At 41.3% G+C, this 20,362-nt stretch overlaps 1 protein-coding gene across 1 annotated transcript in view; it reads right to left on the bottom strand.

The window, feature by feature from the left end:
* Positions 1-16,197, bottom strand: part of HSD17B12 (hydroxysteroid 17-beta dehydrogenase 12) — a 161,556-nt gene extending 145,359 nt beyond the window's left edge. Inside the window, exon 1 of the mRNA XM_082684042.1 lies at positions 15,756-16,197. Within this exon, the coding sequence (XP_082540168.1) occupies positions 15,756-15,915 (160 nt within the window). The 5' untranslated portion in view covers positions 15,916-16,197. The remainder of the gene's footprint in view (positions 1-15,755) is intronic.
* Between the last annotated feature and the right edge of the window lie 4,165 nt (positions 16,198-20,362).

The raw sequence follows: 20,362 nt of genomic DNA, 5'->3' as shown, positions 1-20,362 counted from the left end.
AATGAAATTTTATTTAATGGGATCTGCAATCAGATCGCATACCAAAGCTGGCCTCCTTTCATTCATTTCAGTTTTCAAATGAACAGCAACAGTGTCAACCATATTCAAAAGAAAATGAACAGCAACAAATTACATTCACCCAAATCTACAGGATTTTAATTATAAATCGTTATTCAGAACAAGAAATTTCCCCCCTTTTCTAATGAAGCTATAGACTGGGGTGCTTTCTGCTGCAAGTAACAGAAATAGCTTAAAGAAAAAATGGATTTATTCAAAATCACAGTGAGATACCACCTCACACCAGGCAGAATGGCTAAAATTAACCAGTTAGGAAATGACAGGTGTTGGTGAAGATGCGGAAAAAGGGGAACCCTCCTCCCACCTTGCATTGGTGGGAATGCAAGCTGGTGCAGCCATTCTGGAAAACAGTGTGGAGGGTCCTCAAAAAGTTGAAAATAGAGCTACCCTATGACCCAGCGATCACACTACTGGGTTTTTACCCCAAAGATACAGATGTAGTGATCCAAAGGAGCACGTGCACCCGAATGTTTAGCAGCAATGTCCACAATAGCCAATAGATGAATGGATAAAGAAGATATGGTGTGTGTGGGTGTGTTGTGTGTATGTATACACAACACACCCATCCACCCACACACACACACACACACACACACAAATATGGAATACTATGCAGCCATCAAAACCCCGAAATCTTGCCATTTGCAATGACGTAGATGAAACGAGAGGGTATTATGCTGGGCAAAATAAGTCAATCAGAGAAAGACAATTATCATATGATCTCTCTAATATGAGGAATCTGAGAGGCAGGGTAGGGGTACATGGGGGGAAGGGAGGGGAAAATGAAACAAGATAGGACCAGGGAGGGAGATAAACCATAAGAGACTCTTAATCATGGGGGGCACCTGGGTGGCTCAGTGGGTTAAAGCCTCTGCCTTCGGCCCAGGTCATGATCCCAGGGTCCTGGTATCAAGCCCCACCTTGGGCTCCCTGCTCAGCGGGAAGCCTGCTTCCCTTCCCCTCTCTCTGCCTGCCTCTTTGCCTACTTGTGATCTCTGACTGTCAAATAAATAAATAAAATCTTTAAAAAAAGAGAGAGAGAGACTCTTAATCACGCGAAACAAACTAAGGGACGCCGGAGGGGAGGGGGGTGGGAGGGATTTGGGAGGGGATATGCTATGATGAGTGCTGTAAATTGTGTAAGAATGATGATTCTCAGACCTGTTCCCCTGAAACAAATAATACATTATATGTTAATTTTAAAAAGAGGGGGATTTATTAATATTAATATTAATATATTAATAACAGGAAGTATAAGGCACCTCCAATGTAAATACATTCCGAAGTATGTGACAGCATCAAGTCCCAGGTGCTTTTCATCTCTCTGTTCTGCAGTCCTCAGTGTATTGGTTCTTCCCCCAGTTTGTACCCTCCGGTCCCAAGGATGGCTGCAGGCCATCACATTGTCACCTAACACTTTTCCTTCTCTCTTTTTACTGAGGAGAAAAGGCTCCTCAGAAGCCCTCCCTCTGGGGCACCTGGGTGGCTCAGTGGGTTAAGCCTCTGTCTTCAGCTCAGGTCATGATCTCAGGGTCCTGGGATCGAGCCCCACATCAGGATCTCTGCTCAGCAGGGAGCCTGCTTCCTCCTCTCTCTCTCTACCTGCTTCTCTGCCTACTTGTGATCTCTGTCTGTCAAATAAATAAATAAAATCTTTAAAAAAAAAAAAGAAGAAGAAGAAGAAGCCCTTCCTCTGGCAGATCACCTCTCCCGTCTCATGGCCAGGAACTGTGATACATGCCCATTCCTAAACCAACCTCCGGCAAGGGAAAAAGAATCACCAAGATAAGCTTAAACTACCCAAGACTGGGCCCCTGGGACTGAGGAGTAAGCCAACCTCCCCTGAGGTACATGGTCATCAGTACTCACACAAAATTGGGATTCCGTCAACAAGCAACCAACCACATTTGCCAGCTTCCCCAAATGCTGTACTCACTGTCTACTGATCATGGAAATCACCTCCCATTTGGTAGATCAGAAGTAAATTATGAAGAGGAAGAGATTAACTCACAGTATAACACAAACAAACTCATAAGGTTTCATTATTTAATTATTATTTATTTATATAATTATTATTTAATTATTTAATCATTCAATATTGAATCAGTCACCTGTATTTTTCTAATGTTAAAATACTGAATATAGGTCAATACATCAACCCTGAGATGTGGTAGAACCTCTACCACCACCCTCCCAACTGCCTCAAATCTACTAGATTTCTTTACTTTTTGCCAGAACTTAGTTCCATTTTTTTTCCCCCCATGGGCTTATTTTGTTTTGTTGAAAGAAAAAGAGACCGTGCACAAGTACTGAGACTGGAAATACAGCTAAGCTGGTGCTCCACCCTCCGCTCTGGCAATACCATTGGAGCCCACATTTCAAATGCATGGCTTTCCCCAAGGATTTTGGTGGCTGAAGCCAGCAACACCCAAGTGCATGGCAGACAGAAATTCTATCAAATTAATGTTCCTTCCCACCAACAGCCCTCACCAACGCTTAATGGCTCTTGGTATATAATTATCTGAGCTTCCCGGACCTGCAGGTTAGATAACTCTGCAATGTGTGCCCTGCACTAGCTCTAGAGTTCCGCAGTGGGATCAAGTTTTAGTTGACCAATGCGCTTGATAATGCCTCCTGTACTGGCTGTGTTCCCTTCCCTGCTTCACTCCCTCCTGGTGTTTCTTAGGATCACCTTCCAAATAAACTGACAGCACCTGAGTCCGTGTCCTTTAACATTTGCTTCTGGGACAACCCAAATACAGGAATGCAAAAGGAGAGAAAAACACGTTTCCAGTTGCAGTAATAGTAACAAATAAATTGCCCCCCCCCAGAAAAAAAAAATTAACTCGTGAATTCCAAAGAAGTAATGTACTTTGAAGCAAATATTATTAAAAGATTTGGGTTTTACATATAGTCCTCAACTTTGCTAAATTTTAAAAAATTAGATTTCAAGTACATTCTAAAAAAAATATCCCCTCATTTCCAAGATAATACCTTTGCTATAGAGATCTAAAAGGTACTGCTTTGTCATCAACCTTATAAATCATAAGAATCTAGCTGAAACCAAGATGAGAACAATAGAAAATCTTTCACTAAAGAAAGAACTCTAAATATCTTTAAGCCTGAGACAGGAACAGTGAGGTACTGAGTAAGAAATGATGGGAACTTATAATCACCTTTTATAATAATGCTTGTAATACAATAATGGGACTTTAAACAGTTATGTCAAGTTTGAAAGTCATCCAATTATATTACAGTTGAAATAACATTTTGCTGCCAATATTTTAACGATATCGTTAATCCACTATACCTAACCATAGCTTTGGTATATATTAAGAATAAAGTTGAAGTTTAAGGCACTTCTTTAAAACTAACACAATTTGTGGTTAAATTAGCTTCACTTTTAATACAGAAACCCAGGTTACATTCACAAAGTTGTAAAAAAAATTTTTTTTATTTTAGGTACATTCTAAAATTGACATGTATTAGATAATCACATCAGAGAAAACTCAGGTGTTGATCACGACAAAGTTACAACAGATCTCAAAATAAATCTCTGAAGCAAATTAAATCGCACATAAACAATTTAATCAACTCCTGGGGCAATTCTATTTCTAGATTTCTAACTGAAAATGGAAAGGGAAAAAAAGGCCCAATGTCTAATGAGTGTAAAATGCTTTGTATTGTCTACAAAGAGGATTCAGTCTCTTACATCTCTGAAGATGAAATGGGTATCTTTAGACATATTTGAAAGATGAAATAAACAGTGTGGCTGACCAAAGACTTCACAGCTAATAAGTGTCAAAGTGAGAACATGGAATATGAACTCAGGTCTTCTGGTAAGTTCTGTATACTTTCCACCATACTTCCCTGCTTTTCTGCCTAAAAGGAAACAGCAAAGAGTGACTGAACTAAGGCACAAAGTGCTACATGGGATACACTCGATTCAAGCCATTCAAAAATACTACTGTCCCTTTCCTAAAATATTACATGCTGAGGCTCCAAACTTTCCTATAACATATACTTTATGACAACTATAAACAACTGCTGAACCAAAGGCCTTTGGTAAAGAACTTGGAACAGTAGACTCAGTCTGGTGCTAATCTCTTGAAAGGCTGACTGACATCCACACAGAACCTATCGGAGATCAACCTCATTATTTCCCTCCCCGAGCCTGCTCCTTCCCTTTGTGTTTCCAACGGCCGTGACAAGTGTCATCATCTGCCCAGAGTCCAGACAATCCACCGTCCTTCTTGACTTTGTGATCCCCTTCATCCCCATGACCTATTTATGACAAAGGTTTGCAACTTGAACCTCTTCTCTCTCGTCTGACTCCCTTCCTCAGTGCCTGCCCTCATTATCTTGACCCAAGCCACAATCTCCCAATGCCTGGCTTCCCACGGCGGCCACCACCGCCACCCTCCTCTGATCTCCTTTCTCCTGAGTTGCTCTCTTCACATCCATTCTCCAATGTCTTGGTTGTCCAAAATATAAATTTGATCATGACCCTCAACTGCTTAAAATCTTTCAGTGACTTCCCAATGCCCTTAGGATAAATAAAACTCTCATCAGAGCCTCAAGGCCCTTTATGACCACCCGCCCACACTCCCTCACCCCTACTTCTCTGCCTTAACATCTTGCTTCTCACCTCCAGGACTCTCAGCCCAAAGTTCCTGAATGTTCAGTCCCTCTACTCAAAGTACTCCCCTGTCCTCCAACTCCCCTTATCTGCGCATCTTTAACTCATCAGTGTAATTTGCAGTGGTTAGCAGGAAGCTCGGGAGACAGAGTTCAAATCCGAGGTCCTCCTCCACTTACTAGCTATATGACTTTGATCAAACCATTTGCCTTCTCTATTAACTCAGCTTTCTTTGAGTAAAAAGGGGAAATTAATAAGCCCTACCTTATTGGATTATGTGAGAATTAAGTAAATTCACTGAGGTATTTAGAAAAGTATCTGGTACATGGTTAGCTTTTTTATAAATATTACATCTTATTACCATTATTAACATTATCATCTTCTTCCCTCTTCTCCTTTTCTTCCATACTTTGGATTAAATGTTATTTCTTCTAGAAAACTTTCTCTAAGCCCCTGAACCAGGTCAGTGTCCCCAAAGCTGGTCATATTACACTTTCCAGAGCTGCTTATATAAAGATCTGTGTCCTCTGCTAGAACAATGGAGACAGAGACTATGGCTTTCTTACTCACTACTATATTCCTATACTCAGTACTGAGTATGGCATACAGCCAACTAAAAGGAAAATTTCTTCTGATTAAACCTAGGACCATTTTCTTTCTTCATCATTTGGAAGACTTAACATTTTTTAAAAAACAAAAAAATAATTAGAACATTTTCTCTAGTTTCTTGGCCTGTAAGAATCATCAGTACAGGGGCACCTAGGTGGCTCCATCCATTAAACATTTGCTTTTCGCTCACGTCATGGGCCCAGAGTCCTGGTTTCAGGATGGAAGGAGCCCGCACTGGGCTCCCTGATTGGCGGAGAGTCTGCTTCTCTCTCTCCTTCTGCCCCTCCCCTGCTCATGCTCACATACTCTCTCTCTTTCAAATAAATAAATAAAATCTCCCCCCCAAAAAGAATCACCAGTATGTATCACTTACATTAATTTCACAAAAAAGATAATTTTTTAAAATCCACCTATAAAGAAGGGAATCAGACTTAAAGCTTCCTTTCTGCTAAATGTAATAAACTAAAAAAAAAAAAAAAAAAGCCACCAAAAAAATAGTATCACAAACAGAAAATAAGAAAATATTCAATTCTTTTTACTTAAGCTTCCAAAGTCTTCAGCTCTCCTTCTATGGTCTTACTTAAAGTAAGCTTCTATTATTTGCATCTACTAAAATATCACTCTTATTGAGACCCCTAGTGTCACCCCAATCTCCAATTAGTAAAGCCTGGGAAATACTGGATGTGCTGCCTACAGTTCTTATTCTACAGCAACACACTTAAGTTCCAAGTGGTTGGGGTTTTCTTTCCCCCAATCTATTTCAAATATGGAAACACAGAACTAGCCTAAAATAGAATCTCTATTTCACTGTCAAAATTATAATATTTAGTACAGAAATCACTGGGAGTTTTAACACTATTATAAATCAAGCCCTGCAACCAAGAAAAGACACCCAGCTAGAAAGTCTGCACATGTTAGTCCCCTGTCTTCTTCTAGGGCTATCTTGACCATAGTCCGGTGTTTCCCAAAAAGTGTGATCTTAAGAATCATCTTATTTGCTAAAAATACACTTGCCCACATTCTTTTCTTAGAGATTTTGATTTAGTAGGTCTATGGCGAAGCCTTAGACTCTGTGTTTTTAACAAGCACATCCAGTTATTTTTATGAACCATGTGAGTTTGGATATTGCCACAGCATAAATAGACCTTTTAGTTCCAGGCAACATTTGAGGAAACCTCCAGTTTAGAAGCTCTTGTATGGGTATTCCAAACGGCCTTAAAAATCATTACCAGGAACTTTGGCAGGAAAGTAGAAAGAACGTGGAGCTTGGAGTCCAAAAACCTGGATTTGATTTCTTCTGGCACTGGCTGTAACCCTTCCGCCAGCCACTGTCTCTCCCTCTGGTGCAGGCATGTTACATAGAAAGAACAAACCCGGGATGCCTGGGTGGCTCAGTTGGTTAAGCAGCTGCCTTCGGCTCAGGTCATGATCCCAGGGTCCTGGGATCAAGTCCCACATCAGGCTCCTTGCTCGGCAGAGAGCCTGCTTCTCCCTCTGCCTCTGCCTGCCTCTCTGTCTGCCTGTGCTTGCTCACTCTCTCTCCCTCTGTCTCTGACAAATAAATAAAAAAATCTTTAAAAAAAAAAAAAAAGAAAGAAAGAACAAACCCAACCCTAACCTGCTTCACAGGTCGTTGTGGAAATCATTTGAGAATGCTTGCAAAATCACTTTGCATATTAATATGTCATCATTACAGTAAAACTTCATTAATTCAGCCTCCTCTAATTCAGAGTGTGTGAACACCATTGTCTAACCAACTGTGGTTTGTTTGCTTGTTTTTTTTTTCACATTATCTATAAAGAGATCATCACCTCCTTTCACATGACAGGCAATGAGAGGTATTGGAAAACACAGATAAGCAGCAGCTCCCTGTTCCCTGGCAAAATTATTAGACTGAATGTGCAAGATTAGGAAAGCTTGTTTACTGTATCAGCTCTGTTTATGTGACAAGTCGGGAGGTTCAGCTATCATTAAAGCAAGCTTGGCAATATTTCTACTGGAGTTAGCTTGGTCGTGCGCAGTTAATGCTAGTCATTACAGTAAAACCAATCTGGAAAATGAGTTTTCTACATACTAGAAATGTTAAGGGAGCACTAAAACTGGCATTTAAACTTCTAAAAGATACTGTAGCCTTTCCTGGCCACCTTGAGGAGCACATACTAAAACAATACACTATTTCTTTGGCAATTCAGTCATCAACATAATCCATAGTTGGGGGGGATAAGCACAGCTGAGACAGTAGGTAAGAGATACTAGATCAACTCACTTAGTTTATACCACTGTATACAATGAAAAAGGTCCCTGTATACAATGAAAAAATTCACTGTATACAATGAAAAAGTCTTAATGTCTGCGAAGGGGTGTACCGAGAACATGGCATTAACGGTACCCTCCATGGCTAGAAATGCATGTCAGTTCTTCTAGAAGGGAGGACTGTTTTTATCCCATACCAGCTGCAGTGGTACATAACCATGTCCAGTTCTGCCGGCATCCTCAGTGTTACCACTGATCGCCCTGACATGTCTCTTCTCCTTTACGTCAGAACCTGATGCTCAACACTCCCACCACTGCTTTTACTCAGTCTACCACAGAGGCATCCACCATTTTCTGGCTTTCCCAGTGACCCGCCTTACCTGGCCATTCTCTAACTGGATGCATGATCTTGCAGCGTATTTCCCTAATAGTTCAACTGAAGAGGTCACCCAAAGCTCTTCTGGTTTCATTACTCCGTCACTGTTCTTTTCTGCTTCCTAATGACATTACAATTTTCTTCTTCTTCTTCTTCTTCTTTTTTTTTTTTTTTGAAGATTTTATTTATTTATTTGACAGAGGGAGAGAGATACATCAAGAGAGGGAATACAAGCAGGGGGAGGGGAGAGGGAGAAGCAGGCTTCCCACTGAGCAGGGAGCCCAATGTGGGGCTCGATCTCAGGGTCCTGGGATCATGACCTGAGCCAAAGGCAGACTATTAACCGACTGAGCCACCCAGGCACCCCAACATTTCAATTTTCTTAAGTTTCTCACAAAAATGACTGACTAAAGTTTTGTAAAAATCATCAACCAATTGTTGTATTCATTTCTTTCCATGAGGCAAATAAACTACATATCCAGCGCTCTACAGTTAACTTTCTAGAAGTTATTGGCTACATACATTTACCAGTCAATGGCTTTCCCACCCAAAAGATTTTCCAGGAAATTTGGTTCAATGTCTCCAACAATTCAAAAAGTCTAAAGGTTTAGAAGGCGTGGGCATATTTTATCAGGCTTTCAAAATAACCAAACTATATTTTGGTCAACAGATCCTAGAATTTATTTTTTTCATTCATTCACTCAACTTTACCAATTAGCAAGGTTTTGCTGAAACTTTAATCTTGCCATTATATCAAGCCAAGAGATTTCAGTGGCTTACACCAGTGCAGAAGGGACTGGATTCTGAATATTCTGAAGTTAGAGACAATGGGATTTCCTAATAGACTGTATAGAGGGTGAGAAAAGAGTCAAAGATAATTCCAAGGTTTTTACAAATTTAATTGAAAAGTTGCACATAACCAAATTTTCCTAAAACCTTCATATCTTAGGTTCACTAAGGGGAGCCATATTTCAGGGAAGCATTTCATCAATCTTCTCACAAAAGCAAGAAATCTTCAAGTAACACTAATTACCTCTTACTTGATATGTTCATAACTTCAAATTTCTAATAGTTTATCAGCTGAGTGACGTACATTATTCTTAGTTTCAACAATTCCTCTTCATCAAATAAGAGTAATGTATACAAACAAAAAAAGTCCTTAAATATTTACTCAGTACCCATAAAACACACAAAAGACTACACTAGAGCCTTATTTACACCTCTTTTCGTTGCCACAATGCTCCTGAAAAGTATAAGCCCCATTTGATAGAGGAAGAAAGTTATTCTCAGAGGTTAACTATCTTTGCCCAACGACAAACATTTTCTCCAATAGCAAAGCTCACCCTTGTGGCTGACTCCAAAGCCAAAGCCATTATCACTATTGTTAACTGATGTAATTCAACACTCTTGAGAAAAGGTAATTGTTCTAAATCTTAAATTTGGTAGCCTTTCTTCCTTTACCCCACTGGCTTCATCATTTAAATAGAAAATAACTTCACTTAAAGGTGCTAAAGATAACTTTAAAGGAACTGGATAGTCTCCCTGGAACCGCCCCTCTGAGACGGGCAAACCCATTGTTTTGCTAGACAAAGTGTGTAAATAAAACAAAGTGTTCCCTCTGATCCGGGCTTTGGGGCAGGCTTCTCAACTACCACACCATGGATGGTTTCATGCAGTAACCCAGTTTCAGGGTTCATGCAACAACCCTATCACCCAGTCCCTGGTAAGAGTATAACCTCCCACATCGCAAGGATTACATTTTTCCCCCCCAGGGAGAAATGGTCTCTGAAAGACAATAACACAAAAGTGGCCTCCCATACTCTACAGTATGAATTTGCATTTGGGGTTGTTTGGCGTTTTTTAAGGCAATTTTGATTGAGATTATCTGAATAACTTGCACTGGTCCATCTCTGAGGTCACGCAACGACCTGGGGAAGATCAGAGAAACAAAGAATTCTATTTAAAGTTGCAACTCAATTGCATCACCCTTCTGATTAAAATCCCTTCTATTGTCTTCCCTGTTCTTGGGACAGATTAAACAGCCCTGCTTCCTGGCTCCTTCCCCCCACTCCACTCTCAGTTTACATCATGCCCACCCCTTCCTGGCTCTAGTCACTCAGGCCCTATTTCGAGAGAGCCCTCCCATGTCCAGCCTCCTCCTTTCCCTTCAGTCACTGCTCCCGCAGGGCGGCTCTCTCAGACCAATCCCGAGCTACTAGATTCAAACATGTGCTACCAATCCACGATGCTTCTGGAAGCATCAAGCATGCGCAAATTTGAAAGTGTGCCTTCGATTAAAAAGCTGAATGTTCCAGGGGTACCTGGCTGGCTTGTCTGGTAGAGCACGTGACTCTTGATCTCAGGGTTTTGAGTTCAAGCTCCATGTTGGGGGTAGAGGTTACGGAAAAATAAAAGCTTAAACATCTGACTTGGCTCAGGTCATGATCTCAGGGTCCTGGGATGGGCCTGGTAGGGCTCCCTGCTCAGTGGGAAGCCTACTTCTCCCTCTCCCTCTGCCCCTCCCCTGGCTTGTGCTCTCTCTCTCTCCGACGCTCTCTCTCTCAAGTAAATAAAATTTTAAAAAAATAATTTAAAGGGATGCCTGGGTGTCTCAGTGTGTTAAGCCTCTGCCTTCGGCTCAGGTCATGATCCGAGGTCCTGGAATCGAGCCCCGCATTCAGCTCTCTGCTCAGCAGGGAGCCTGCTTCCCTCTCTCTCTGCGTGCCTCTCTGCCTACTTGTGATCTCTGCTGGTCAAATAAATAAATAAAATCGCTTTTTAAAAAATTTAAAAATTAAAAAAATAAAAGCTTAAAAAATAAAAAATAAAATAAAGCAGTATGTTCCTAAGATATAAAGGAATCCACCCCCCAAGTACCCATGCAGTCTATAAACCAATCACCAACATATAAGACATACATATTGCAAAATGGACAACTTGGCTTCAAATCCTCATCTATCAACTCACTAGCTGAGAAACCACAGACAAAGGAAGTCATTTACCCTAAGCCTCTATTTCTTCTTCTACACAATGGGGATAATAAGTCAGCGCTCAAAGACTGATTAAAGATAATATCTGTCAAGTGCCTAGAATACTTCAAGCATTCAATAAACGGCAGTTCTTCATATGACTTCTGGGCTTGCCAATTTAAATTATTAACATTTCATAAATAATTCCTCAAATCATGTGATTCCTCAAAGCCCAGTGAAAGAAAGGGACCTATTGCCAATGGCCCCTGGTTACTCAAGCAGCCCTTAGCCACTGGAGACCTAGACCAATCTTGAGGAGTTATCCGAAGTAAAAACAGAAATGATGCGCCACACTCGATTCTGAGAATCCTTTGACTCTTGGAGCTTGGCTAAGCAAAGCCATTTTGATGGATAGCTTTTCTACAAAAGAACCCCACCACTACCCTATGACCTTTCTAAGTGTTCATTGTCTTGGAATACTACAGGGCCAAATGAGTTCCATCAGCATCCAAAGCTGCAAAATCTCAGGGAGCTGCGAATACAGATGGGCAGACAGCAAAATGCAGAGGTAAAGACCCTTTACAAAATCTACACTCACTCCACAGAATGGAATACTATTCCGCAATAAAGAGAAATGAAGCACTAAAACACGTTACAACGTGGGGAAACCTTGGGAATATTGTGCTCAATGAAAGCCAGTCATAAAATACTTCACATTATAAGATCCCATATATAGGAAATACTCAGAATAGGCATATATATAATGTATACATATAGACCAAAAGTAGATTAGTGGTTGACTAGGGATTGAGGGTGTGGGGGTTGAGGAGTGACAGCTAATGGGTACAGGGCTTGTTTTAAGAAAGATGAAAATGTTCCAAAATTAGACTATAATGGTTGCACAACCCTGGGAGTATAATAAAAATCTTGGAACTGTACAATTTTTTTTTTTAAGATTTTACTTATTCACGTGAGAGAGAGACAGCGAGAGTCAGAGAGAGCACAGGGGAAGAGCACAGAGAGGAAGAGGGAGAAGCAGACTCCCCGCTGAGCTGGGAGCAGAACATGGGGCTCCATCCCAGGACCTGGAGATCATGACCTGAGCTGAAGGAAGTCACTTAACCATCTGAGCCACCCAGGCACTCTGTAAACTGTATATTTTAAATGGGTAAATTATATGGTGTATACATTCTATCTCAACAAGGCTATTTTTAAAATCCAACTGCTTCGTGGATCCTTTATTCTTTGCCACCTGGAGCAATATCCCCTCCTTTAAAATCTAAAAATAAGAACTCAGAGTGCTGTCCTGGCTTTAAAGTTATAAAGTATCTTGGCTTTAGAAGTCTACTTACCTTGCCTTTCCATCTGTCACCTCCACAGTAGTTCAGTATCAATCATTTTGGATGAATTGCAATGATGGAAACTGCTCAAATAAATGCAAAATTTATCTATGCTCAAATCAAAGCCTACAGATTACATTCTTTATTGTTCCACAGTAATGACTGTTCTCCCCTTTATTGAGTACAAACTGACCACTTTTGTTAGCACTCTTCTTCTGATTACTTGCTACAGTGACCTTCAAGCAAGTAAAGCTCCAGTTCCATAGGAGCTCTTTGTTCTCCTAAGAAATACGGGAAGTATCCCCTAACGATGACAGGATGTCAGGCAAAACTGGCAAAACCCATCTGCTAGGGACCTGATGAAATCGGTGTAACTCACTTGAGTGGGAATGGTACTGGAGAGAATTAGGGAAGAGATGACTCAACTCTGGATTACAAGAAGGAGATAAACTAGAGTATGCGTCAAGTAATTTATGATCTTAAAACCCTAACTAGATTAAGGAATATGTGGTCTGAAATATTTTTATTGACTACAAAGCATACCTATTTTCATGTTTTGACAAGCTTTGAGGGTTTTGTTTGTTGAGATAATATGACATACAACATTATACTAGTTTCAGGTGTACAACATAACGATTTGATAGTTGTATATATTGTGAAATGAACCACAGTAACTCTAGGTAATACCCATCACCATACATATTTACAGAATTTTTTTCTTGTGAATTTTTTCCTGCCCAGTGTGGGGCCTGAACTCATGACCCCAAGATCAAGGGTCACATGCTCCATCGACCAAACCAGCCAGACACCCCTTGTGATGAGAATTTTTAAGATTTCATCTCTTGGCAACTTGCAAATTTGTAGTAAAGTATTATCAACTACAGTTGCCATATTGTACATTATGTCCCATAACTTATTTATTTTTCCAAGCTTTTGTTTTTAAATTTAGAAGCACTTAAATCTGATCAATACACTAGTTACTGTGGGAATAGGAAAAAAATGGGGAATCACACTCCCTCCCCTTCAGATTCTAAAATCTGAGGAGAAATTAAACATACTCACATGAAGAGACTTAAGAATAACAATAAAAACATTATCAATTCAATGCACATTACTATATTATACTTAAAACATTTAATTGGTTATGGAGAGGAAGATGTTAAATGTTAGTAGTAGAGAGTAAAAAATGTCTCCCTAAAACTGCCGGCTACCACCATTTATTCAAAGAAAACTGCACAGAAAGAAGATACCAATTTTATGGGGCAGAAAACTTACTAGTGCTATTTATACACAAAAATTAATTCTAATAATCCTAACTTCGATTGAACAAATCATTTACCTAATTTTAATCACATTTAGCCCTAATTATTCAAGTATCATCGCTGCTGCTTTGTCAAATTATTTCAGTTCATCCCTCCAACAAAGAAGCTGTTTAAGATGAAGTACTCTTAATTTTGTTTTTCAAAGATTCCCTGAATTTGGAAAAGTAAAGGAAATATTTTAAGATTCAGGCTACCACATATATGTCATGTTACAAATAACAACTTGATCATTACTTCTGCTTAAGTACTTAAAAAAGAGATTTTCCTAACAATCCAGGGTAGACCGAACTCAACAATCACAATGTCACTTTATGACTTCCCAGTGTTTGGTTCAAATTTCATTTCTAAATCTTTTAAACATTTCTTTCAATTTAGCAAGGATCCCTCCTCTGGGACAAATCTTTTCAATAGTGATTTGGACCATCTGAGTTATTAGTCTACAGTCTATTTCAGTTTTCTAAAAGTTACTAACATGACTCTGCTTACAAATCACAACACTTCATCTTGCTACAGGATTTCGTAATGCACCAGAATCTTGTGCAACTATCTCAAAAGTTCATTAGCAAGTTTTCCAGATGTGACAATCAAGAATTTGGGCAAGTCAGTTGTGAAATCATAAACTTTATTACAATCAAGTTGAGCACTTCACTTGTTTTTTAAGGAATATCAGAAAACACCAAGTGATTTTTAAAAATAAGTATTGGGCGCACCTGGGTGGCTCAGTTGGTTAAAGCCTCTGCCTTTGGCTTGGGTCATGTTCCCCGGATCCTGGGATCAGCCCCACATGGGACTCTCTGCTGGGGCGGGGGAGCTGCTTCCTCCTCTCTCTCTCTCTGCCTGCCTCTTTGCCTACTTGTGATCTGTATCTGTCAAATAAATAAGTAAAATCTTTAAAAAAATAAAAACAAGCATTATAATGTGAACAGTTGCTTCACATCACAAAGTTCTTACATATCCCTTCCTACTTGAGATGTGTTCTCTTCACACTGCTGTCCCCAAAAGTTAATTTATGTTTTTCCTACTAAGTTCTTTAAATGATTTTGAGTGAATAAAGTGAAGAATACAGAGTCCCATTATTTGTGTACCTTAGTTGAACCTAGTCTGAAAGCAACCCCTAACCATCCCAAAATTCACTGAAATGCTTGGTGAAGTGTACATTCAATCATGAAATAGCAGAATAAATAATCACAGAGAACGATCACAGCACACCCCTTGGTTAAAAAAAAAAAAAAAAAAAGAAGAAGAAAGAAAGAAAGAAAGAAAGAAAAGAAAAAGAAACGAAAAGTAAAGAAAAGCAACAAAAAAGAAAAACAGCAAGCACAAAACTTCCCTGCAGGTAATTCTCCCAACTTCTCCAAACTGACCTTTCTCAAATCCTCCAACAAAATGAAACAAGATCCACAGGCTTAGCTCACTCTTTGGGGGGAATACTTTTTCCTATAAGCGTCCTTCTACCAAAAGTATTTCTGATTGCTACGCGGAGAGTTACCGTTCTGCAGAAGCAATAATTACGTTACCCATCAGGCCTCCAGAAAAGTTTAAGGAGAATTTAAAAACAAACCAAAACAAAAACCTTGTATATCTTGAAATGAACTCGGCCGAATCCAAGTAACAGGAGAGAGCCAAGTTTCTAAAAAGCAGAAAGACTTCGGAAATTCTATGTCCTCTCCCTTCATCCTCGCCCCCCCCCCAAAGTCAACAGAATGCCTTTCATCCTTAGCAGGGGACCACTATTCCAATCAAGCGAAAACCTTTATTTTAAAAACACTCAATACGGGGCGAACCTAGGTAGGCAGAGTGTGACTGAGGAGGCAGCAAGGTGACTGACTCCCGGCCAAGCACCCGAAATGGCTTAAAGGACACCAGCCCCTGCGGGTTCAAGCAAATTGTCCCCGCACCCACCAAGTGGCATGTGAGATTCGCGGAGTTGGGCCAACAACGTCTTTCCTATTTAAAAACTCGCAAGTCCAGGCAAGCCAGGGCTTGGGGCCCCAAGGCTAGGGGCCAGGCGGGTCCAAGGGACGCAGGAGCCTCAGGAGGGAGAGGGGACTTGGAAAGCGGAAGGCCAGGCGCTGGGCCCGGACTTGGGCAGCACCGGCCAGACTCCGGCCGGAAGCCGCGCGAGCCGCCGCGGGAGCGAGGAGACCGGCGGCGCTGGACTGCACTCACCTGCCCATTCTCCGAGCCTCGGTCCGACCCCTGCCTCGTGACTCAAACCCCAGACCCGAAGGGCCGTGAAGAGCGAGTACGAGATGCGCAGGGCCACGTAGGCCACGGTGCCTGCGCCGACCCAGTACAAGAAGCCGGCGGCAGGAAGAGCGCTCTCCATGGCTTTCAACTAGGCCTTACTACCTTCGTGAATGGAAAAACGAATGAATGAATCCAGGAAGAGACGCCCGCCGTGACGGTGAGGACGACACTAACAGGCGCGGCTCCTGCGCCTCTTTTGGCCTAAACCCCGCCCACGGCGCCATATCCGTGCCGCCATTGGTGATCTAGCGGTCCCTCTGTGAGTAGTGCGTCAGCTATTGGCTGACTCCAGTTTCGCTACCCCGCCCATGTCCTCCCCCTCGCGCACACCGGGCCTGGTCTCTGTTCGGAGCCGGCAGATCTCTCCCCTGCCAATCAAACCTCAGTCCCGCCCAACGCGTCACCACGCCCCCAGGGTTCCACCAGAGGGCGGCTTGTCTCACCCCACCAAATCGCCCACGTCTCTCATTGGCTGCAGCGGTCCTCACGACTGCGGAAGAGTGCGCTCCGATTGGCCAGGGAGACCCAGCCTCGTTAGAGCTCTGTATTTAGGAGGGAATGGGGTCTGAGAAGCCGGTTGTGAATGGGAAGATGGTATAGTAAAAGGTGGGCGCGGAGTCGTAGTTTTATTTTCCCCTCTGTATTAGACACATCTATATCATTGTTAAATATGCTGTCACTGTTCCCATAAACTTTTCCGAATAAAGGCTTGCATCTCCCCTTTCCCCTTTCTATGTCTCCTTCCCGGAGCATCTTCTCCCGTTACATGCACTTATTATGGAGCTTCTAAACCCTCCCTCTCGTTCTGAGCATTAAACAGCATTGCTCCCAAGGTCTTGGAGTTCAAGGCGAATAACTTCATGGACTCAAAAAACTATAATACACAGCGGCATAAGAGCTGTAAGACGAATGCAAAATAGAGGGAACTCAGCTTGATGAATAAGCAGTTTGAGGAAGGGACTCCATGTTTAACTGGACCTTAAAGGACAGTAGAGACTTTTTGTTTTACTCTTTTTTTAATTTACATTTTCGGAGGCGGGGGGGGGGGTAGAGGTGGGGTGTGAAGGAACACAAAAGTATGTGATGCTGGTAGAGATAAGAAAACTACCTCTGCAGAGTTCCCCAAGGTAAGCATGAGAGACTGTGTAATGCAATAGAGTGCTTCACACTTACTCTTGCATCCACCAAGAGTTTTGGTTTCCTTTTCTGGCATGAACTTGTATAAAACACCTGAAATTTTTCTTAGCCAGTAGGGACTCCTGATTCGAAACTTGAGGCCTTTTTAAAAGGCAGGAATTTAAGGGTAATAATTTTAAGGATCAACAACAGATCTTGAAGATAATGTAGTAATTTTCTAATATGTAGCTCCAGAACCTTATCTCTCCCTGCCCAACCCCCTACTCTTTTTCCACCATCTTATCAGATTGAGTATAACCCCTAAGGCTGATACTGTTCTTTATAAACTGTCAGCTGTCTAGCAGAATTCAGTCATGTGAGTTGAGCAGGTACATTTTGTTTTAATTGAATTTGATCCCCTTAACTGAGGCTGTCTGTCCAATTCAATGAAATCCCACCACTCCTCTCTCTCTCTCAACATCTCCCTCTAGCCAAAGTCTTCACCTGCAGTGGAGCTCCAAATGCATATATCCCGGTTCAACATTGCTCACCAACTAAGGGCCCTCAAGATATCCATGCGCCTTAGAATAGGCAAGAAGGAGAAGAGAGCTATTATAAACCAATAATACAAGGATGCCTGTTGGCTTGGTCAGTGGAACGGGTGACTCTTGAGGGGTGTAAATTTGAGCCCCACATTGGATGTAGAGATTACTTCCAAATAAAATCTTAGGGATGCCTATATGACTCTGTCCGTTAAGTGGGAGGCTCTTGATTTCAGCTTAGGTCATGATGTTGGGTGGTGGGATGCGCCCTGCGAAAACAACGACTCCACGCTTAGCAGGGAGTCTGCTTAGGGATTCTCTCTCTCCCTCTGTCCTTCCCCCACTGGCTCTCTCTAATAAATAAATAAGTCTTTAAAAAATGAATAGAATCTTTAAAAGTAACTAAACAAATAATATGTGTTCGTGTTGCCTTTGTATGTATGTCCATGACCCACACTAGAACTTACGATTATTGGGAACACTATGCTGTGAATCTGTAGGACCTAGAACAGTGCCTGGAACCGTGAGACCTCAATAAACATCTGAGAAAGAAATGGGAGTGAAGATTCATTCATTTAACAAATGCTACTGTGCTGTAAGTATGTACCAGAAACTGAGCTAGGTAGGTACTGGATATAATAACAATAGTGAGCAAAATGGTCAATTCTTCATCCTCATCCTATTCTACCATTCAATAAGGAGTGGCCTCTGTTTTCCTTACCAGCTCCTTCCCAGAGTCCTTCAGGGCCCGTCACTAATGCTGGCCTCTACATGATCCTATGCCTTTGGGCTCAGACCTCTGTTCTTTGTACTTCTCTACACAATCTCCCTACGTGATTTTATGTAATCCCTTGATTTTAAATATCAACTGTAAGTTAATGAAGTCGAAATATCTCTGGCCAGGCTGAACATCTGCTCAGAGGTATGCATAAACACATAATCTCTATGCCTACTCAACATCTCCATTAAGAGGTAAAATAAAAATAAACATCTCAACTGAAAGGTGTTCAAAACAGACTCAACACACACACAGAGACACTTCTTTTCTTCCAATCTGTTAACGATATCATTATTTACCGGCATTCTAAGGTTTAAAACCTAGCTGTCAGCCTTGATTTGTTTCTTCCTATTACATTCCCATATTCAGTACTTCAGCAGTCTTGTTCACACTACCTCCAATACTACTACTACCAACCTAATCCAAATCACAAGCATTTCTTGCCTGGAATATGGCAACAGCGTCCTCACTGGTGTCCCTGAAACTGTCTTGGGGTTTGTTCTCCACGAAGCAACTGCAGTGTTGTGTTCATTTTTGTTTTTGTTTTTAAGTAAATTAGATATCATTTCTTCTGCTCAAATCCCTTCAAGGACTTTACAAATCAGATTAAGAACAAAATCCTCCAAGACTAGTTATTTCTTCCCTGACCTCTCCAACAGCATCAGTGATGCTCTCCTGGGCTCACCTGATTCCAGCCACATGTCTTGCAGTTTCTAAAATAAGTCAAGTTCCTTCCAGTCTCAGAGCAGTTCTATATCCTGTTTCCTTTCCAGAACCTCTCGCCCTCGGTCTCCCAAGGCTCACTGCTTTATATTATTTGGGCTTCTGTGCACACATTCTTCCCCTTAGAGTGGTTTTCTCTGATGGACCAACATAAATAGACCAAATCACCTCCTCTCCTTTGCCCTGTCACCACTTATACTTTCACCGTACTTTACGTTCCTTATAACACTTAATGCCTTCAAATTGTCTGATTATTTTGGTTTTTGTCCATCTTCCCAATAGAATGTAAGTTCATGAGGACAGTGACCTTTTCTTGCTCACCATGGTATCTTCACCTAAGATGTACACCGAAGAATAACTGACACTTAGTAGGTCTGCAAAAAATACCCATTGAATGAATGAATGATGACTGCATGGAAATGGTCTAGCTAGAGAGGCAGACCTTAAGGATATCGAACTAGTGATATGATAAAAATTGTCATGAGTACAAAGAAATGGGAAGACCTAATTTAGATGAGAAGAGGGGACTGCCCTGAAAGGCTTTTCTAAGGGAGTGACCTTTGGGCTGGGATCTAAGGCAAAGTAGAAATGAATCTGGTGGAGTAGGATGGGGTAGAGGAAAGGAGAGCGCAACAGATACCCACTGAGGGTTTTGTTGTGATTCTGAAGAATACACACGCATACACACACATGTGCCTCTAGCACCTACGACAGCATCTGACATAAAAATAAACAGGCAGGGACGCCTGGGTGGCTCAGTGGGTTAAAGCCTCTGCCTTCGGCTCAGGTCATGATCACAGGGTTCTGGGTTAGAGCCCCACATCGGGCTCTCTGCTCAGCAGGGAGGCTGCTTCCCTTCCTCTCTCTCTCTGCCTGCCTCTCTGCCTCTCTGCCTACTTGTGATCTCTGTCTGTCAAATAAATGAATAAAATCTTTAAAAAAAAATAAACAGGCAACAAAAAATAATTGATGATTTGGGATTTTTTTTAATGAATAAGGACAGGCACCATGGAAATGCAATTTCTACTGTTCTTAGAATTCATATTGAGCATGGTATTTTTACTCAAGGAATGTTGATTGAATCCACCTCAGTTGGGTGCCCATTTTTTCCTATAAGGTATGAGCAGTACTCTTGCAATTAACAGGAATAATCTTTATTAAGAGTGCACACATATATTTACTAAAAGAAAAAAAAAGTGGCATCACAGAGTGAAGTGATCTGTGTCAAAGAAATTCCTTTGAGGTCCAGAGGGCTATATACTTTTGGAATTGAATAGGAATCTTTGTCTACAGATAAATTTTATAAACCACTTAAAAACTCTAATGCAGGGACACCTGGGTGGCTCAGTGGGTTAAGCCTCCGCCTT

The sequence above is a fragment of the Mustela nivalis genome (genome assembly GCF_964662115.1).
Source record: "Mustela nivalis genome assembly, chromosome: 9".
NCBI lineage: Eukaryota > Metazoa > Chordata > Mammalia > Carnivora > Mustelidae > Mustela > Mustela nivalis.
The sequence above is the reverse complement of the archived record's forward strand: the minus strand, read 5'-3'. Positions and strand labels throughout refer to the sequence as shown.